The sequence below is a fragment of the Achroia grisella genome, unplaced genomic scaffold (genome assembly GCF_030625045.1).
Source record: "Achroia grisella isolate CSIRO2021 unplaced genomic scaffold, CSIRO_AGI_Agris_v1 utg114, whole genome shotgun sequence".
Classification (NCBI taxonomy): domain Eukaryota; kingdom Metazoa; phylum Arthropoda; class Insecta; order Lepidoptera; family Pyralidae; genus Achroia; species Achroia grisella.
In genome coordinates, this window is record NW_026712585.1 from 685,776 (window position 1) to 707,412 (window position 21,637).

General features: G+C 33.6%; 2 protein-coding genes across 3 annotated transcripts; one reads left to right on the top strand and one right to left on the bottom strand.

Annotated features, from left to right (window-relative positions):
* The first annotated feature begins 286 nt into the window (after positions 1 to 286).
* On the top strand, positions 287 to 8,698 carry LOC131850913 (CUE domain-containing protein 2). 2 transcript variants are annotated; one of them, XM_059201320.1, is made up of 8 exons: positions 287 to 371; positions 507 to 678; positions 1,808 to 1,939; positions 2,439 to 2,520; positions 3,217 to 3,340; positions 4,176 to 4,342; positions 5,521 to 5,650; positions 7,037 to 8,698. In XM_059201320.1, the coding sequence occupies exons 2-8, from the start codon at positions 513 to 515 to the stop codon at positions 7,097 to 7,099; spliced, it is 864 nt and encodes a 287-aa protein (XP_059057303.1). In that variant the 5' UTR covers positions 287 to 371; positions 507 to 512; the 3' UTR covers positions 7,100 to 8,698. The 2 variants fall into 2 exon arrangements, with proteins under 2 accessions (XP_059057303.1, XP_059057296.1); XM_059201313.1 differs by lacking the exons at positions 287 to 371; positions 507 to 678; positions 1,808 to 1,939; ... (1 more) ...; positions 3,217 to 3,340; positions 4,176 to 4,342 and adding an exon at positions 5,173 to 5,263.
* Positions 8,699 to 15,742: 7,044 nt separating this feature from the next.
* LOC131850942 (isocitrate dehydrogenase [NAD] subunit gamma, mitochondrial) lies at positions 15,743 to 21,609 on the bottom strand. The gene is made up of 7 exons (XM_059201362.1): positions 21,267 to 21,609; positions 20,838 to 20,952; positions 20,186 to 20,337; positions 18,982 to 19,126; positions 18,253 to 18,395; positions 17,734 to 17,885; positions 15,743 to 17,244 (listed from the first exon to the last, which is right to left on the bottom strand). Exons 1-7 carry the CDS (start codon positions 21,503 to 21,505, stop codon positions 17,027 to 17,029), a joined length of 1,164 nt encoding a protein of 387 aa, XP_059057345.1. The 5' UTR covers positions 21,506 to 21,609; the 3' UTR covers positions 15,743 to 17,026.
* Between the last annotated feature and the right edge of the window lie 28 nt (positions 21,610 to 21,637).

Sequence of the window (21,637 nt, forward strand, 5' to 3'; positions counted from 1 at the left end):
TAGTTACCTGCGGGAGGGGTTGAATGAAAACGTTCCGTTACGCATTATTGAGTATTTTCTCTGACGACCGTTGGAAAAAGAGAGAATAATACGTAGTAATTAGTAGTTAGTGAAAAGTAATCACAGATATGAAATGATTTTTGTACAGTAATGATTGAATTCTATTTTAAGACATTAAATTTTCTAATTACATTTACACCTGACAGATATGGCTGTTTGGTTTGTTGTCTATGCCGGACTTACTAATAACAAAAAGTTGTTTATAAAAAAACTTGATTTGTATTGATTTCTATCGCTGTCTCCCAGATTTCCTTGAAAAAAAATCCCAGTATTTTGACTAACTCCAGAATTTTCGCGTGAACACACTCAAGGTATAAAAAAACATTCTACAGTACTGCGTCTTTTTCGTCCGTATATATTTTCCTACTCTGTTTACCGACCCGTAACGTGCTCATTGAATAAAATTTAAATATCTTGGTGTTTTCAATGATATTATATTGTTTTAGCTCACAATGAGTGCGATAGCAGAGCAAGAGTCCTTGGTTAAGGAAAGTTTATTTCAATTCATCACTGAAAGCATACCTTCGGCAGATTTAAATGTGATTGATGATATAGTCCTGTCTTACGTTATATCTATTTTGGAAGAGGCTTCTCAAGATCCCTGCTTCGATGTAGAAGGTAAGAAACTATATTTGTAATATTATAATTTTGCGTAATATCATAAGTCATGATATATTACGAAGTCAAAGCACTAAAATCATACTAGGGAGTCCATTTTCAAAGTGAGAATGACGTCGCCTTTTTCATAGTATACAATAGCATTTCATAAATTATAGGCTAAGTAATCCTGTTTTGCTCCTATTTATTAAAACACAATTATTGTAATCATAAAAACTAAGAACTACAAACCTACCTATTCTCTTTACAATTCAAAAAGAACACAAAATAAAATAAATAAAGAATATGAAGAATTAGTGTCTTTATTAAACATTTATATTGTTTAAATATACTGCTTAATTTTATTGAAATTGTAATTCAAGTAAATTGTTTTGTCTTCTCTTCTAAGTTGTAATGAAAATTATTACTTACTGTTTTTCCTTTCTATCTGAAGTTTTAAATGAGTTTAAAAAAAAATAAGAATATATAAAATTATGAAAAGGCAGTAAAATCTGAATAAGAAAATGACAATTAGAAAAAATATTGGTTGTCCCAACAATGTACATATATTTGCTTTTTTTCCCTCAATTTGATTTGTTACTTTAGTTTTTTCTACAGTTAAATAATTTAGTAATATTCTAAATCAATAATAATCTTAAAGTACACTAATTACTACTGGTAATCAATTACTTTTGGTATAAAATAGAATAAATATTAGTAACTTATTCTGGGGTATATTATTATTAACTGGTAACTTAATTGATTGATTAGTAACCCGTCCAGCATTTAGCTCTGCACTAGTATATTTACACTTCTGGCTTTTACAGTATGTTTTCAAAATTAGTAGTTATTATTTTTTCTTTATGTTAGCTTTATTAAATGACATTTAAGAATGGGCAAATTGAATACATGCTTTAAGCTCACATGCTACATTTGTTTGGTAGAGCATATAATACTTAAACATTCAAGGGATCAAAACTATATTTAATATTGGACTGATATAAACAATTGTATTTGAAAATTAATCCAATATTGAGAAACTTCATCAATAATTACTTGCTAGTTATTTTATCTTCCTATGCTTCCCATATGATCATTTTTGACAACATAAAAGCAGTATGTTGTTAAATTATATATTTCTTTTTCACAGGTTTCATAGAAATGATGGCAGCATACATCCCCGAGTTTGCCAGCATTGATCCTGGACAAGTATGTTCATGGGTACTAGAACTTGAGGCGAAGTTGTCGTGTAGGCCAGATTCGGACTCTATGTCCAACCATGGTATGTTTAGAATTTTTTTTAATCTTACCATTTTTAATTTAAATAAATATAATAATATCTCAGAACAATTTACACAGCGCCTCTAGTCTATCTAGTTCCAAACTAATCATAGCTTGTGTTATGGGCACTAGACAACTGATGTAAATACATAAATATATTTTTTTTTATATACTTACATAATATACATAGAAACCCCCAGAATGATATATACAATTATATTCTTAAATACAGATGTTTGTGCCATGAAAGGGATCAAACCTGCCACCAAATAAAGTTTTGTGCTAAACCCCTAGACCACTGAGGCTGTTCATCCATGTTATTAAATTTTATCACAGCACTTGCTGTTAAATTAAATTTCACAAATAAAATAAATAACATGAACACATCTGTAATTTTTAATATAATAAGTTATGTGTATTGGATATTTTTTTAATAGAATTCTTACTTATAATTACTCTTATACTAATCTTTATTTATAATAAGATATTGCTTTTGAAAGATGAATCTGCAGGCAGTGACAAGATAAGCATCACCCTGCAGACCTTGAGTGAGATGCTGCCATCTATTGCCAAAAGTAACAGGTAACTACATTATACAATTATTTATATTTTTATTATATACAATATATGATTGGAGAGATTTGCTTGTATTATTGTGTAATAATTGTTTTACACCGCAGTTGTGGCAAACCAGCTACTAAGTGCACACTAGTGAGTTTTTCAAATTGTCTTAATTTTCGAACATCATCATAGAATATAATGATGCTATAGAATATATAGGTTATAAACTGTCAACAGTGTGCTATAGTAAAGTTTTATTTCGTTATGATATAACTTGTTGCATTGTAAGGTCATCAACAAATGCTAAAATTATGCTAGAAGTTATTTTTGTATATCTGTATATTAGTTTTTAAGCGTCTTATGGCTTATAATGTATGATAACTATCAATTATTTCACCTAAAACCATAATAGCTTTAGATTTTTTACTTTATTAGAACAAGTTCTTGCATTAGTTCTTCACTTCACTTCAGTTAGCAACAAGAATGGCTAAAATTAAAATAGGTAGTCTGGCAGACGGCAGACCCCGTCTCACTTGGATGTCTGTTATTAATAGACACTTAAAAACGCCGAATCGACACCCCAGACGACCTAAGACAGACCGTACGTGCGAAGATTGTCCTGATGAGCTGACCCCAAATAAATGGGACTAAAACTAAGCAAAAGAAAGAAGTTATTATTTATTGGGACATTTAGAAAAACTTGTAACGTGTACTCAGGTCCCACTCGAACTCGGAGAGCTCGGAGTCGACTGACGGCGGGCGGCGCCTTCTGGACGGCGACGAGCATGCCGAGCAGTGCCGCGCCCTTCACGAGATGTTTCCAAACACCTGCGCTATGGAGGTACACTAATTCAACACACTAAAGTATCTGATAAAGGTCTTAGGAAATTCATTGAGTGACTCCCACAATATCAATTATAAAAGACATTCTGATGTCATATGTTTTTCATACAGGTTGATTTTTCTTTATGGATTAATATGGAATGGTGCATTTGCTTGATCTTACGGTATATGCTGGTAATACTAGGTACTATAGGAGGTATTTGAGAAGGGGATAGATACAGATCAATTAGCCTATCGTACGAAATTCACCAGGAGATTACCACAATGATTCCCAAAGAGGAAATTAACATTGCTAGCAAAGGTACTACTTGTCTCTATGGTTTACTAGCCCTTTCTGCCCCTCATCAAACGGAAATGATATTTATAACCACGATTTCTGGATTTCCACATAGGGAAACAAGTATGTTGGACTCAGTTTTCCGCATTTATCCACTATGAATTTGTGGTATTGTGTGTGTAGAGCCAGAACAACTAGAGTAGTGAGTCAAGCTTCTATCAGAAGCTGATGTCTTCATTCACTGAGCGCCGTCACTGCTCCGTGGATTCCTGTGCTTTGGGTGGCCACACTGTTACACACTCCAAAATTACGTAAACGGCCAATTACTTGGGCTTATATGGCAAAGCAGCCTTTATAAAGAAGACCACTTTTTTTTAGGAATCCCGCGTTTGATGAAAAAAGTGAATACACGTGATATCCTACAAAACCCTTGTGATATTTTTGTCTAACCTTTCGAATCTCCGTTCCCTCCCGAATTAACGGATGGCCCCTTAACATGTTACGTAATTTATGCCGCTAATGCTGCAGAATACAGTCAGATGTTCTGTATGAACAGATCAAGCACTGTGTGTCCATTGCTCGTGGGGACGTGGAGCGCGCGGCCGCCACACTGCTACACCGCCGCGAGCAGGGGCAGGCGCTGTCGGCCGGCGGGCTGCACTCGGCCGCCCGCCAGCAGCCGGTCTGCGACGACCACGAGCTGAAGAACCGGATCATCGCACGGTCAGTCACTAGCTCCTCCGCCGCGAGCAGGGCAGGACTGTCGGCCGGCGGGCTACTCGGCCGCCCGCCAGCAGCCGGTCTGCGACGACCACGAGCTGAAGAACGGGAACATCGCACGGGCAGTCACTAGCTCCTCCGCCGCGAGCAGGGCAGGCACTGTCGGCCGGCGCTTCGGCCGCCCGCCAGCAGCCGGTCTGCGACGACCACGAGCTGAAGAACCGGATCATCGCACGGTCAGTCACTAGCTCCTCCGCCGCGAGCAGGGCAGGCACTGTCGGCCGGCGGGCTGCACTCGGCCGCCCGCCAGCAGCCGGTCTGCGACGACCACGAGCTGAAGAACCGGATCATCGCACGGTCAGTCACTAGCTCCTCCGCCGCGAGCAGGGCAGGCACTGTCGGCCGGCGGGCTGCACTCGGCCGCCCGCCAGCAGCCGGTCTGCGACGACCACGAGCTGAAGAACCGGATCATCGCACGGTCAGTCACGCTCCCCGCCGCGAGCAGGGCACACTGTCGGCCGGCGGGCTGACTCGGCCGCCCGCCAGCAGCCGGTCTGCGACGACCACGAGCTGAAGAACCGGATCATCGCACGGTCAGTCAGCTCCTCCGCCGCGAGCAAATCTGTTCATCGGCCGCCCGCCAAGCCGGTCTGCGACGACCACGATGAAGAACCGGATCATCGCACGGTCAGTCACTAGCTCCTCCGCCGCGAGCAGGGCAGGCATGTCGGCCGGCGGGCTTCGGCCGCCCGCCAGCAGCCGGTCTGCGACGACCACGAGCTGAAGAACCGGATCATCGCACGGTCAGTGACTAGCTCCTCCGCCGCGAGCAGGGCAGGCGCTGTCGGCCGGCGGGCTGCACTCGGCCGCCCGCCAGCAGCCGGTCTGCGACGACCACGAGCTGAAGAACCGGATCATCGCACGGTCAGTGACTAGCTCCTCCTCCGCGAGTACGGGCAGTCGCCGTCAGCTACCTTCTACTCCGGACCCGTCGTAAATCTACACTAATATTTTGAGATGAAAAAGGCCGAGAAGTAAAATAAAACGGAATGAACGTGATACGACCACAAACATGATCGGAGGAAATTTTGACTCAGTGAAACGGCACTCGGCTAGATCAGTATAAAAATCTTCATGAATGTCAAATAATAAATTAAATTAGGATTTTAATGTTTTTACAGTTATTCGTACGTTGACAAGAATTCGGACACTAAGGAACACAAACCGCTGGCCCCCAAGATCGAGCCTAAGAAGATGGTGCGTTACCGGGACAATAAGATAGTATCGCTCAAGGGCGAGAGGTACACTGAGGTGGGTGAAATAAAACTTTTTTCTCTATTATTTCTATGCATTATTCTTGGAGTTACATAATACTAAAGTGTCTTAGGGTTGGCAATACACACGTGACACCCCTGGTGTTTCTGGCGTCCAAAGTCTACGGTAACTGTTGACCATCAACCGTATGCTTGATTGCCATTTTCGTGTTAATAAAAAATCGTACTACTATGTATAGAAGTAATAGACTTTGAGGATAGAAGAATAGGCTCATGTAGAAGAAGTAAGACACGTCTCGCACAACGCTATTTGCAAACGACTAAAATATTGTTCAAGTATGCTGCGCGTCGGTCGGAAGTAGATTCCGTATATTTTTACCAAGTTCCTTACACGACGCATATCTTATCGTCGCACGCTACAAAAATTGCAAAGGCGTAATTACTTCTGAGCAAGTTTTTAGATGTAAATGCAAGAAGTAGAATAATAATTAAATTCACATTTTAGTAGGCTTAGTACCTGTGGATCATGTCGGGAGTCTCGTAGCTTATGAATAGCGTCGTGTGAGACGCACCAAAGATATTTTGTTTTCATTCATTTATTCCTGATTACTTACCGTACAGATAATAATGTATGCATTAACATATTGGTATGTATACAATTTGTATCATAGTAGAGTTTTAACAAAATAAACGATATATCGCTAATTTATTATGTATTTATAAAGTTCTTAGAATTGTATTTTGTTACAATATTTTCCTTAACATACATACACCTTACACCTTACTTAACAAAAAAAACATGATGTAGCCCGTATATTGTTATAGCTTGAATTTATCCATCGATCCATCCCTCTTCCCATTCAAAACAGATTTAAATTGTTGGCTATATTATACGGCTCGGGCAGAGGTTCGAACCTCTAGACTTTCAACCTTCAGACTAGTCTTATCCATCAGGCAGGATTTGTTAGTCTTCAGCTGCTCCTTGAGTCCTTCTAGGGTTTAGAGTGCCCTCTGCACTCGTCCCCATTTCGTTAACAACAATATGACAAAAAAGTGCGATGTTGATACGTACACTGTGTAAAACACATGACATTACACTGTTAGAGGTAATTCAATTCGAAATACTAAGCGTATTAATTGTACCTAATTGTATTTTGACTACGTACAGTAGGTATTAAAATTAGGGCATACAGTGTGTATGCCCTTATTTTACATTTTTGAAATCATTCGGTATATTAGCCAGTGACTAACACTACTGCTGAAGCGATTAATTATTGCGATTTTGTATTTTACAAATAAATATTTATGCAAACTCAACACCCTGTGCATTTCCGTAAACTGTAATCAATTGATGATCATGTCCACTCACTCGACTCTTGTTGATGTAATCATAACGTTTTGAATTTTATTTTCTAATATATAGGTGCCAAAATCCGGTATCGACGAGGAACATTTGAAGAAACCCAAGAAACAGCACTGCCCTTAACCATTAAACCCACGTCAGTACGGTGTAAAAGCGGAGTTTACCGCTATATCGGTGTCCTTTATAACTTTAGTATTCCTGATATATGTCGGTGTTAGCCCCGCACGCCCCAAAGGCGCTTATAAGCGCGTACTTTCTAAGCAACCTTCTATTGGTAAGTATAATATGCTCTTGTGTAAGCGAAATAACTTTACTTGTAAGCGCGTACTTTCTTCTAAAACTTATTGTAAGCGCGAACTTTTCAATTTCAAATCAATGATTACCATCTATAGGCGCGTCGTAATGAGTTTATTATACACTCATTATGAGCCAGCATTGTCCAGGCGCTCACAAATTTATACGCGCTCATGTGTAATTCATAAGTGCATACTTTTATTTGTTTGTATGTGTCTCAAGTATCTGAATGTGGTTATGGATCTACTGTTAAAGGTACATATAAATCATAGCCGTGTAATATATATATTGCAGGCTAAAAACATCGTGAAACAATCTTCTAGTCAAACATATAGATATATTATTTTGAATCTCTCTATTTCAATTCTATCCTATGTCATATTGACACTTCTTTTTTATGTCATATTGACAGCTAACGTCATTCTGACATTGGCTAAAGTCACGAATTACAACGGTTTGGCTACAAGCCTCACTTTGAATTCTGTGACTTCTACTATTAGCCCCACATTGATACTATTTCTGCGTTCGAAGCCCTTGCGGCGTGCGTTAGTGATTCGTGTATGTAGTGTCTTAGATTTAGAAGCGCGTGATTCGTATAACGTTTATTTTTATCCGCTTTTTACCGTTACTGATTTATTTTGGGTTAAGTTGTCTCGGCGACAGCAACTTAATAACATGGACTGTAGTTATGTTAAGTTTAAATTAATTCGCACCGTATTTATTATTGTTAATAAGTTCACGAGGCAGCTGTGTTCCAGTATTATTTTGTCTGTGGCAACGATTGTGTCGAATGACGTCGTAGGGTCGGAATGTGTTCAATTTAGGGGAATTGTAACAAATTGTGCATGCGTGAGTGGGTGTCAAGCCACAGACAAATGTTTATCTATGACGGATGTCGGGCCGATAAAACGGCGCTCATTGCATCGTCAATCGGACGTTGCGCGTTGTCTTATCACCCCGAATAGTAACCTCGAATTCACTCTAGTTTTAAGTGACAAGATCTGTATAATACCTGTGATTTTTAATTGTTATTATTTTATTATTAATAATGTAATTCCTATTGTAGTTTTATTGTTTTTATACACATCTGTGATTATGATGCCATTGAATTATACGATAGATTATACCCTAAGTGGTTTTTATAATTTTAGTTTAGGATTTTTATTGCCGTTTTTCGTCCGGGTCTTTTTTAATTCCGTTATGTTGGTATTGTGATGTAAATTTCGTTTAGAATTTGATGTGAGTGATTCATATATTTTAATGTAGGTAGTAATTTGAATTGAGCGCTGTCTTTAAGATGGCAGTGAAATTATAGCTCTTTAGAGCGAAATTATACGTTTATTATAAGTAATTTTGTTAATATTTGAGTGAAAGGCGAATTCGGCAATTTTTTAATACTAACATTTCCAATATGGAAATCAAGTCTTGGTTGTGAAAAAAAAAGTTCTAAGTTGAAAATAAAGTATTGGTGGGAAACGATTTCCTGCGATTTGGGGTTTTATACAGTCTGTAATTACTTACAACATAACATAATGTACCTACTCGGTACTTACTCAAATGATTATGTAGCTATGTGGTTGTAGCAGAAACGAAATATCTCCTTTAGAAAGTACGTATACTCTATCCCGAAAAGATAAAAACCATTGCTCCTAAGAATATTCTTCAATTCTTATTCCTCACGGGTCTAGGCAGTAAACTTTGAAAAAGGACGAGCACAATCTTAGCACCTGACAATAGCCCAAAACCTAGCCCATCCCAATAAAAAAACTATGTAGCTACATGTGAATTAATTAAAAACCATACTTTGAAAACCGGCAGCGTACAAACAAAACCGGTTGTATACTTCCAACGCAATGAAATCTAAACTAGATTAGATTTTATTTCATTATCATTTATAGTGTATGAAAATTGTTTTTGTATGTATGAAAACAAGAACTTTATTTCTTGCCCAATTGTGATAGTACGGTTTACGGTTGAAACTTTAATAATTTATGAATTGCGACACGATGTTATAGTAAAACATAGTGTTTCGCAATAATTATAAGGTTTAGGTAAATTGGATGTAAGGTTATGGAGAGAACTGATTGACAAGTGATATATGAACCAATTAGAATATAAATTATATGAATCACTCACATCATATTGTTTATATGAAAATCACATTTTATATGGAATTACATATGGAGTTAAGCATAGTGAAGATTTCTTTCTACGAATGTAGTGGTCTAGTGGCTTACTAGGTTACCACGGCCTGTTATATTCCTATACTCGTGCAAACAAGGTTGTCAACTTAACTAAACAGTATTCATAAAAAAACTAAAGTTGACCCTAATTTTGGTTGTACTTAATAGTTTGGAATATTAATAAAATAATGTTTATTTAATTTGAAACGGATAATTTCTGCTACATTCCAATTTATTAACTAAATAATAAGTCATATAATATTTTAGACTAAGATTAATTATTTTTGCATTACTATAACACATATACATATATGTAGGTTAATATTAATACCATATTTCAATAATACATGTACACGCACGCGAAACAGTTCTGTATAAAATATTATAATGATAAATGTGATTTTCATATAAATACTTATACTCATTTTTTGATAGACTGAATCATGACGATCTCATATGATGAGGAATAGTAATCTTCGTTATTATTTCTACAGCCGACAAGAAATCTAGTTGACCTGAAGCAAAAATCAGTATTATAATTAGGTAACCATAGTATTATATTTTCTTTATAGTTTAAACCAGTGTTTCCCACCCCTTTTTGTGCCATACACATGTAACATACAATAATTGTTCACGTAACGAACTTAAATCGATAAGGACAAAATCGCTAAGAATTGATTTCCCTGTGGAGCGTGGCCAGCACGGGAAAACTGGTTGGGAAACACTGGTTTATACAATATATATATTTACAAAAAATATTTATGTATGTGTTTATATCAGTTGTCTAGTGCTCATAAAACAAGCTGTGCTTACCTTGGGACTAGATGGCACTGTGTGGATTATTATTATTATATACATAAACAGCACTACGGACATCGGAAATGTGTCATTTCCAAGCAAAAAGTAATTATTAATAAATATATTTTATTGTTACATATTTAGCAACTTAAATGGTTATATTTTTATATTTGAAAATCAAATACCATTTATTGAACATATTCAGGACAACAATTTTTGTTGCCGGCTGTATTTTTATCGGCTGGTCCGAATTTTCCAATCTATCTATTTATTTTATCAATCTGTCAACTCGTGTTGTAAATTTGAAATTAACTGAAAAGATGCAGCTTTGCTGCAGTTGGGTAACGTTGGATTTGAAATGTAATCTACATAAAAATAAAGCTCAAAATTCAAAAACAATTCCAACAAAGCAGCTTCTTAACAGGTTAATAATGTATATATCTGTTTTGCTACTTTTGTCGCGTTAGTCTTTTCAGATTTGTTAGCAATATTGCATATATTAGATACTTAAATTACATTGATAACTTTATTACTTTCAAATATTAAATTATTTTAAAATTATCAATAAACCCAGTAGAGTAAATTAAAACACGCCCGAAATCGTTGCTGCGTTCCAAACGAACCCCAATTCAATCCATTTACAACAAATTTTATAACTATTTACAATATATTTTATAAATATATACAAATTATATAACATTTTCTAAAGAATTTATTAAAAATTTACTTGCGCAGAACTGGAATACAAATTAGTTAAGCCTGACGTAAGTACTATCTAAAAAATAAGAAATAAATATATACCTAAATTAACTATAACCTTCAATTTGGTAAGCTAGGTGGTGGTCGCGGGTTCGATTCTCACATGATACAAACATATTTATTGTTTTATACTACCAGTTCTTTAGTACCTATCGTAGAAAGCTTTACTTAATTTGGTACTGGATGTTACATTGTGAAGTGTCCTTAAGATATAATATTTTAATTTAATTTCGATATGTGCTCAAGAAGAATACTAGAGATACATAAAATTTTATTTAATAAATGATGATAAATTGGAAACCGCATGACAAAGGTAGCAAAATAGTGCATTAAATATAAAACAACACGATTATTTATTTGTCATTTAGACTAATTGTTAACTTGTTAATTAGTGTCAAAGTGAATCAAATGATAATGAAATCTAGACTAAATTGTTGGTATCCTCTGTCTACTGAATATTTTTTTCGTTGTTTGAACTAAGGACGTTTTAATTAATTAATTATTATTATTATTATTAAATAGATAGAAAATATTATTATTATATATCCTACTCTTAGTAGTAACTTTATACAAATATAACTTTATACGAGTTAAAGTACTTTGTACAGATTTATTATAAACTTGCAATATTAATTGATATTACTTTTCATGATTATGGTTTAATCAAACAAACCCTCATAATAGTCGCAGGTAATTTTACTGTATCAAATTATTAAAATTGGACTGTATCCTAACACTCGCTATTATTTAAACTTTTGTTGGGTATATGAATGGCAGTTACCAGCTAATTCTTTCGTGTTTTTTTGTAAAATTGTTGTAAAACAAGAATACAACAACAATTGTAATACAATTATTAGTATAGTTCTATAATATATATTAATATTGGGGAATTCTTCAAAACCTCAGAGGGATTTCGTGCAAAATTTATAGAAAATGCAGAACAGTCTTCTGATAACTACGCCACACACAACTACAATGGAAATGATGATGAGTGCAATATTTTTATGCCTTTTATGGCACTATAGAACGTTTATTATACACATACATAGTTTATTTACATGAGTATTTTTAATTTACTTTTTTATTGCATTTGAGTTTGACGGTGTTTAAAAATACCATCAGAATTCTTTTCGATTTTATTTCAATCACTGCTAGTACCATGAAACTGATTTCACTAATATTTGATTCGTTTGGCACTAAATAATTTAGCCAAAATTTTGGTGCTAAATTAGTATTGAAAATGCCAAAAGTGTTAGATAATTGAATGTTGTAACGAATTGACGGTTTACATGCATTTATTGACATTTTTGTTGTATTTAAAATTCTGATATTTTAATGTGGTCTATTGAATAATTATGGCGCTTTTTATTTTAAATAAGTCGAAATTTAATATTATATATTTATTACGTTTGTTATACACTATCCGTGAACAAGGTTTCTTTCTAATTATAAAATGTTCTCTGTATAATACCAGTCTCAGTTATTTCTGACGTGATTTGTAAGTTGTATTATTTATACAAGTATTAATTTATATTAATTGTACTTTAAAGCTGTGTTAATAAGATGCATGATATATTGATTTTCGGAACTCATGACAGGTATCACAGGTGTTTCATGGTAACGTTTGTGGTGCTGTTGTGAGCGACGGTTATCTCTTGTTATCAGTTGGACCATCAGCTTGTTTGCTATTCCAATTGTGTAAAAAAACTGAGATATTCTCAATATTTCTGCAGTCGATTCATTTAACAAATTCAAGTTGATATAATATACAGGGTTTAGGGTATTTTCAAGTTGATATAATAATCAATCGTAAAGGGTATAAGTATAAGAAATTACAGATAATTAAAAAAGATAAGAAATACTTACGTATATTAAGTACACTCCATATAAAAAATTAGTGTGATTGCAGATTAAATATTGAATATCTTAGTTTTGTAAATATAATATTGTCTTATAGGCGAATAATTAATGAAAAATTACAAAATTTGACAATATGAATACTATATACATGTATTATGTAAAATACATTTTATTTTTGACTAAATAAAATCAAAACTATACTTAATCACAATTGTAGTAGAGCTAAAGATACGTAAATACAAGAACTATGATGTTATTTTATTGGATGTACGGAATAGTAAATAAAAGGGTTATAGCAAATATGAAAATTAGATATAAATATACAATTATTTATTCTTAGTAATTAGAAATAAAGAAAAACTTAAAAAGCGCCATAATTATTATTATGTATTTATTTATTGAAATTGTTGAAAACCGCTGTATAGTACATGATCTAAAATAATTAAAGTAAATCATTATGAAAAGGTTTGATTACTGTAATGGGGCGATTAAAAATATACTTGTCATATCGCCAAATATGGCGTATTGAATTTATATGCCTGTTACTATATCACAAATGCTACATCACAAAAATAATTAAATTTTTATTTTAAGTATTGTCAAAAATAATTCATAGCGCTGCCGAATTAAAGAGATAGGTTTGTGTGGCATTATTAAAAAAAATCTGGTGTTGCCAATTAAAAAAAAAGTATTGGTGTTGCAAGTATTATGTAATATCACTGTCTTCGCTGATACGTGCAAATCGAGTGTTTTATTTATAAGCTGAAAAGTATTCTAGTTGCTGATTTGTTTAATGGAACAAAGAATATAGTCACAAATTATTTCAATAAGAAATGTACATTTTACAAAACAAATGTTCAAAAGAATGATATATTTATTGGATTAAGCAAAAGAAATCGCTTTATGCTATTAGTGAATGGAAACAGTTATATAAATAAGAGGTAAAAATTATAAATAACATTATAACAATATGATATAAAAGTAAATAGGTACAACTATTAGAACGTATGTACAAAATGAACCATATCCTGGTATATTTTAAGCACTACATATGACAATCAACGAAACATACTCGCCTATTTATTGTAATCAAATCAATAGCCGTAATTTCATAGCGCATAAAGATACAATTTACAACAGAACCAGTACAAAATGATCTGGCATCAAAATCACAGATTATAAAAACGTTAAAACAAAAAATCGCCGCATTTATTTTCTGACTATTATTATTGTATTAAGAAGTTTTTATTATTATTATTATTAAGTGTAAAATGCGATGAGCGCGCACTTTGATGTCATATCTTCGAGTCTGAACTTGAATAAACATAAGTATTCAATATAATGTTAAATATCCCTTGAATATTGACTTTTATTTCGACCTGTTATGACCTGACCTGACCACTCCTACTACTACTATATATGTAGATATATAGTAGTAGTAGGATATAGACCAAATATCAATTCAAAAAACATATGACGCCAATGTATATTTTTATATAATCATCATCATCATTATTATTATTACATAGTATAAAACAAAGTCGCTGTCGCTGTCTATCCCTATGTATGCATAAATCTTTAAATCTACGCAACGGATTTTGAAGCGGTTTTTTTAAGATAACAGTGATTCTAGAGGAAGATTTATATATATAATATAATACATGTACACCCGTATGGGGCGAGTAGCTAGTTAATTAAACTTACACTTCAATTGTTATTACTTTGGATGAAATGAAGATAATCCATTGAGAGTAACGTACGTCAAATCAGACAGTTCGATCCTAAAAAAAGTGGCGACCATAGGAAAGTAAGGCCGTGTGCTAAACCGCTAGACCATCGAGACCGACATATATTATAGATTTCTATTAAAACATCAATTCGTTTACAAATCGTAATACAAAATGTAAGTAATTAACGAATGTTAACAGTAGAGCACGGTGTTATTAAAGTGTGAATTTGACTCTAAAAATCACTCAATGCACTTACATTATTAGATATTACGCTAACCTTAGTTAAAATAAATTTCTATACCTACGTACTACAATATTACTAGTACTTATTCGGCTCACATAAGGCGTTATATGAGACATTCATCCACGTCCACTCGTGCGACAATTTCCTTGATATTGCCTGAAAATTATGAATATTTAGTTACAATATAAAATTTGTCACTATCTGATACTGATTAATCTATACTGTTTTTTTAATGAGTATAGCGGAATAAAACAGAAAATTAACTAACGGGGTAACGGGGTAATTTGATGAAAATGAAGACAGGTTCGGTAATACACTGGCGAACACATGAATTTAGGGGGAAGGGGATTGTTAGTAATGTGGACTGTTGACCCTATTGCAAGCAATGTACCATGTCGGATTGACCGCCACACGGAGAACCATTGTGATAAATTGTTGGTGAATATGTCATGATAGGCTAACTGACCTGACCTCATGCTCATCTTATCCTCCACTGATGCCCCGCCAATGGATACCGTTAGCGCAGGTGGCTACACCATTCCATTATTATCCATAAAAAACAGATGAATTTACTAAAAATCTACACGGTTTTCAGTGAGGACCACGTGGAGGTCGACCTTAGGGCCACTAGCACTCATTTCTAATAATCAAACAACCAACCTTGTTACTTTGTAATTCGGCTTTAGGCTAAATTTGGATTTAGGTTAACATGGCCTGTTCTAAGAGAACAAAATAAAAGCATACAAAATGAAACATAATATTATTTGATCCTAGTTTTATTTAATAAGGTGATCTCATTCCACTACTGATTTCTTAAAATGTGCAATATCAACGTCATCTTATAGTAATTCGTCAAATAATGTAATAAAAGTCTAAATAAAACTACAATTATTGAATACTAAATTTATTTATAATTTACATATTACATAGAAATAAATAAGTGATCCCAAATAAAAAGTAACTACGTGGGAAAAAATAATAAAACGTCTTGCACACACAAAGTACTTAAACAATTGGATGTAACAGTCACACAAGTTGCATACCTCTGTTATTTTTTTATATAAAAGTCGTAATAATTTTCAGTGTGTACGTTTAATGTGCGTTATACTCCTTTGGCCTATTGAGGAGAAATTACCACTTTTTTAAAATTAAAGAAACCGTTTGTTGTAATGCATGGACTTATCACAAAAACCATTATCATTATTGCCAATTAAGATTATTTTATAGTCAAGAGGCAAACGCACTACATTATATTAATTATTCATATATTTCCTATGTGAATATAGTCTAGTCATAAATTATAAATTCACATTAATCTTTGGTAATAAAATATCTACCACTTTAATGTATTCGTGTGTGCATGACCTAATTATTTACTACTGATTAATATCAACAAAAACAATATTAAATTCGACAAAATGCTTTTGAAGCTAATGTTTGTACAAATTTTACAAGATCTATTAAATATTACTACACTAAGTAATTCATTAATTCTACAAATAATATGGCCAGTATTAAAAATCACTGATATTTTTATAGAAAATAATAGTATATATACATAATATACTAATATAATTATAAAAAAAAGAAAAAAGGTGTGACATTATTGTCTTATAGCAATTTTTTTCAGCTACATTATATTAAAAAATTTATTACTTGGTTTCTTCAATGGTGCTAAATACACTTTCATGTTGGCCCATACAAAATAAATACTGACAACAAAGTTTTTATAACAATGTTTCATTAACTAATTTGGCTTCATGACAATTTGACTGCTTCTAAATAGAAAAACTAGAACAATGACCATTTCTGAGGATATTGTATTAATCTATTGATATAATACAATGTTAATTTTAAATACAATACCATAGCCATCTTAATACAGATGTCAACTATGTTTTTACTTTATAGTGGATTAAAAAAACACCTCATTCAAATGGTTCATAAAAGTGTCATTCACTATACCTATATGTAATACACTCGGCCGCGTGTTTAGCGGCATAACCTAAATATAGATCTACAAACTTTTTTGTAAGAAGTCTCTTTAAGGCGAGTTTAGTACATACAGAATGATCATTACAATTGGTTTTGTGAATAGACAAAATCAGTTTTTTACTTTAATATACAATTGATGTTAAGTTCTCAATTATGTACTCTAGGTATACTGTATAAGATACAAAATCTATTGGCCAATGTTACCGATGATGGCGTTGACAACTTCCGTAGAGGATGCAGAGCCACCAACATCCGGAGTCATGATGCGGTCCTCATTGATGGTCTTGTACACCGCTCGCTTTAGTAGATCAGCATGGAAGAAATGGCCAAGATGGTCCAGCATATCTATAGAGGCGTTAATCATAGCCACTGGGTTAGCGATGTTCTTCCCGGCGATCGCAGTGCCTAAAACCAGTTGATAAATCAATCAATTTAATTTTAGCAGTTTAGTTCGGTAAATTAACAAACATTACTTTTTATTGTATTACTGAGGTAACCAACGTAACTTTATCTGGTTACAAAAGGAATAAATTTTCTGTAAGGTTTTAGTTAATCCTGTTGGTCGTAGCATGATATAATTAATATCATTGCTCAATACATATGTTATCTTTTCAATATAAACTAGTACTTCCTGAGATAAAAGCATGTTTAACAAAACTTTGTACTTTTGGTAAAGATACTTTATATTATATATACATTTGTTCAGTAGATTTAAACCAAGCATTATATGTGATGACCTACAATTATTATATAATAAAGGTGAGAAAAATCAGTATTAGAAATTATATTCTATTACTGCAAAAATATGGTGCTGTTTCGTTTAACAGAGTTCTAAGACAACTGGATATTATATTAAGCCAGGCCTTGACCTTGAATATAGGTGTCACCACATACCTGTGTTTCTGGTGCCGGGTTCGAAGACTGCATAGTGGTCGCCATAGTTCCTGCCGGAGAGGAGGCCAGCGCCGCCCAGCAGTCCACACACCACATTGGATACGATAGACCCATATAAATTTGTCATCAACATCACGTCAAATTGGTGTGGCCTATAAGTAAACTAGTCTTTTATATACATAATTGAAAAATAGCAATAACGTTTTCACCCATTAAGCACGTTTCAATTTTATATAACTAGTCAGAATTTGCAGATACATACTAATTCAGAAAAAATGTAAATATCAAAATTCTTCATTTCTTCTATAAGTATCACAAATAACTTTATCTGTTTAAAAAATATAGTAAATAGTACTAATATATTGAGTAAACCTTTTGTATAATACAAACAGAGAATGACAATTGCTATAATATTCAATACAAAATGTAAAAGAACCAGAAACGCAATGATAACTCCTATTTGATGCAAACTATACTAAATGCATTAATGATATAGCAAGACCGTAATACTGTACATACTTAGCGACCAGCTGCATACAACAGTTGTCGATGATCATATCATTATGTTCGATATCTGGATATTCCTTAGCCATCCGCCGGGACGTCTCTAGGAAAAGACCATCTGAAAGCTTCATTATGTTTGCCTTGTGGACCGTTGTCACCTGTAAGTCAACATCTTAAATTTATTGTTTGATGCAATGTAACCTTTATTTACTTTGAATAGGTTACATTGTTCTTAGGAATAAATATATAAATCCCTATTCAGCTACATTTTGAGCATACAAATTTAGATCAATATTAATATTTTGATAAAATTTATGAAAAAATATATTCATGAATGAATGAATGAATTTCCTACTATCAAGTAAATTATAAGCTTGTTAGCCATTCCAATAAATTAATGTATTGCTGTCCAATTATGTTTGGTATACCAGGCCTGAACAATAAAACTAAAATTTACGCCCAGTATTTTAGACTGAGGCCACATAATTTGCAGAATTACTAACAAACGTCGCCATTATTTGAATCTGTACCATTCCTTTAATTTGACAATAGAATTACTTTTTCTAGATTTGATAATATTGTGCTTAAATATGATAATAATAAGACTTAAATTTATAAAATAGTTATAGGAGACCCTTGGGGTGCACATATATAGCTCACAGGGACAGGCTTCAACTATTCATTTATGAGTACAGTGTGTGATTCATTTATATACTATTATTATATATATAGATTGTATATTACCTTCTTCCTACCATTTCTCTTGGCAAATTCAAACGCGAACCTTGCGACGCGTTCCGAGTTACTCGCCGTCACAACTTTCATGGATTCAATTACTCCATAGACCGATTCGTGTTCCAACATGGCATACTCGCCTTCAGTGTTTTGTCTGTGAAGAAAAAAGTACTAAGTTTTATTTTTTAAATACACTTTGTTAAAAAACTTCCAAAAATTTTAATTTTCCTAAATTATTGTAATGATTTAGGATTCAATTATAACAAAAAGTTTTCACAAGCTGTTTATTATTAACCATCTTAAGGTAATATATCATGTATACATGACTTCATTGAACATCTGATCTCAGTTAACATACATATATTATATATTCTATCTACAAGTCCTGATAAATTTAAATTTATTGTGAGTCAATTGGATGCCTTTTTCTGTAACAAATTTGGAACTGTACACAACATACATTCAGTTCTGATTTATATCCATACCTTAAGGACATACTGTATAATAAAAATAAAATATAATAAATATGATATTATACAAATTTAAAGGAGGCAACAGATTTCATTCAGCCATCAACTTGTTCACTACAATACTGTCATATTTTTATATTATAGATAATGATATTTAAATTAGTTTGTGTTAAGAAAGAATGTAAAGAAAATGTATGTATAATCCTTGTGTCTATATTTACAGAATATAAACAAGATAAAAGTATCTTGTTACTCTTTTCTTTGTTACAAGAGCTATATTTTTTTATCAAATTTGAATATGGAATGGTGCACCCACCTGCAACAGTATAAGTGGGCAGGGCACCAGTGGAAGATGATAAGAAGAACATGACATCAGGTCAGTTAATTTTGACAAATTCATAGAATTGATCATGATGGTTTCCAGGAGAAAATGTGCAAAGGTCAATCTATTATGGTACATTGCTAGCAATGGGTTCAACAGTCCATCATAACAATCCCCCTCCTCCCTTTCAAGATCTACATTGACAGGTAACAAAAAAAATATTTACAGGGTTTTTTCATGGTTGTATATGTCAGGTCAGTTAACCCATCCTAGCAAATTCACCAGGAATTAATAACAGTGGTTTTTGAGAGATATTGTGTGTAGGTCAACACTGACATACACTATTCCTTATTGCTTACAATCCTCTCCACCTGATTTACAGGGCCAATACCATCAGATCCTATTTTTTCAATCAGCTCACCTGATAATTACAACATCAATATCCTTATGTCTAGTTGGAACACCAGGGAAAGACTTGCAATTCAGTACATATGCATACATGTCAAGCTCATTACGAAGAGCTACATTACGTGAAGTCACATATGCTGCCTCACTTTTGGTCTCAATGTTGCCCTGAAAAATATATTAAACAAAGTCATGCCTGCAGCATTAATAAGACTTAAACAAGACTTGCCAGAATAAGATCATTTACGAGTTATGAGTGTTGAATATATTGTTGTTTTTAATATTTATTACATAATACTTTAACACTAATTTCCTTTGATATACATTTTTTATATTCCACATCATCTGTCTATTTTTTGTCAAATACTACTATTTGGAATAAATTTCTAACATTATACAGAAACAAACAATATTTTCCAACATCTGTAAGACTTATATCTTAAGTAAATAAAATAGGGAATTGGTACGTTCAGGTTGACTACCTTTGTTTTCATAGTTGTGATATACATTAATTTGTATCCTCAGACAAGATGAAGTTATTGTGCCTACTGCTTAATACTAACCTAAGAATACTTTTCAAATCATAGTTATAATAAGGTTTAATATGTTTAATTAATTACTAATATTAAGAAAACTTATATTTTTACAGTTCTGTATAAGATGCCTACCTTGAGACCAACACCATTTCTTTTAATTGTCGTAATAGCATATTGGACATCGTCATCATTGTCCATTGTTGGATCAATATCCACTACCTCAAAGTCAACAGGTGCTCCAATGTACCTGTAACCCAAAAGTTCATCTATATACTACACATGCATTGTCATTCTGGAGGACTCGTTGTTATGCCGCTTACTACTATAGTTTCTCTGCCATATTTCACCATTCTACAGAAAAATAGAATACAGAGCAAGCTGCTGTGTGATTAAAATAAAATGAGACAGAGGTATTCAGAAACAACTTTGTATAAAGTTACTCTGCACGGTTCTCATAAACTTCTATTTCTGTGTCATGTAGCATCCGGTAAATCAAAGAGACACATGCAGAAGACTTTAATGTAATTTTTCAGTTGTATGTATATAACAGGTGAACCTTACTTGAAAATGTCTCTGACGTAACCCATACATTCGGGGCCAATGCCTCCACCGGGCAGCATGGTAACAGCGTGACGGCCACCATAGTGAGCCTTTGGGATTAACTTCTGTTTCCTGATCACTGGAGTTTTATGCTGGAGATCAAAGTCTGATAGAGTAGCAGGTGCCGCGGCCGAACTAGCAAATGACGTGCTTCGGAGCTCAGGGAGAACCTTCAATTTAGAGAATAATCTAACAGCCATTATTTATTTTTAATCCGCGACGATTATGGAAATTCTTAAGTTCAGCTGACAGTTGTTAAATAATCACAGGAAGAGGAAAGAAAATTATTTTTAGACTTTCAAAATTTTCTCAGCAGATGGCGTTTGACTGTT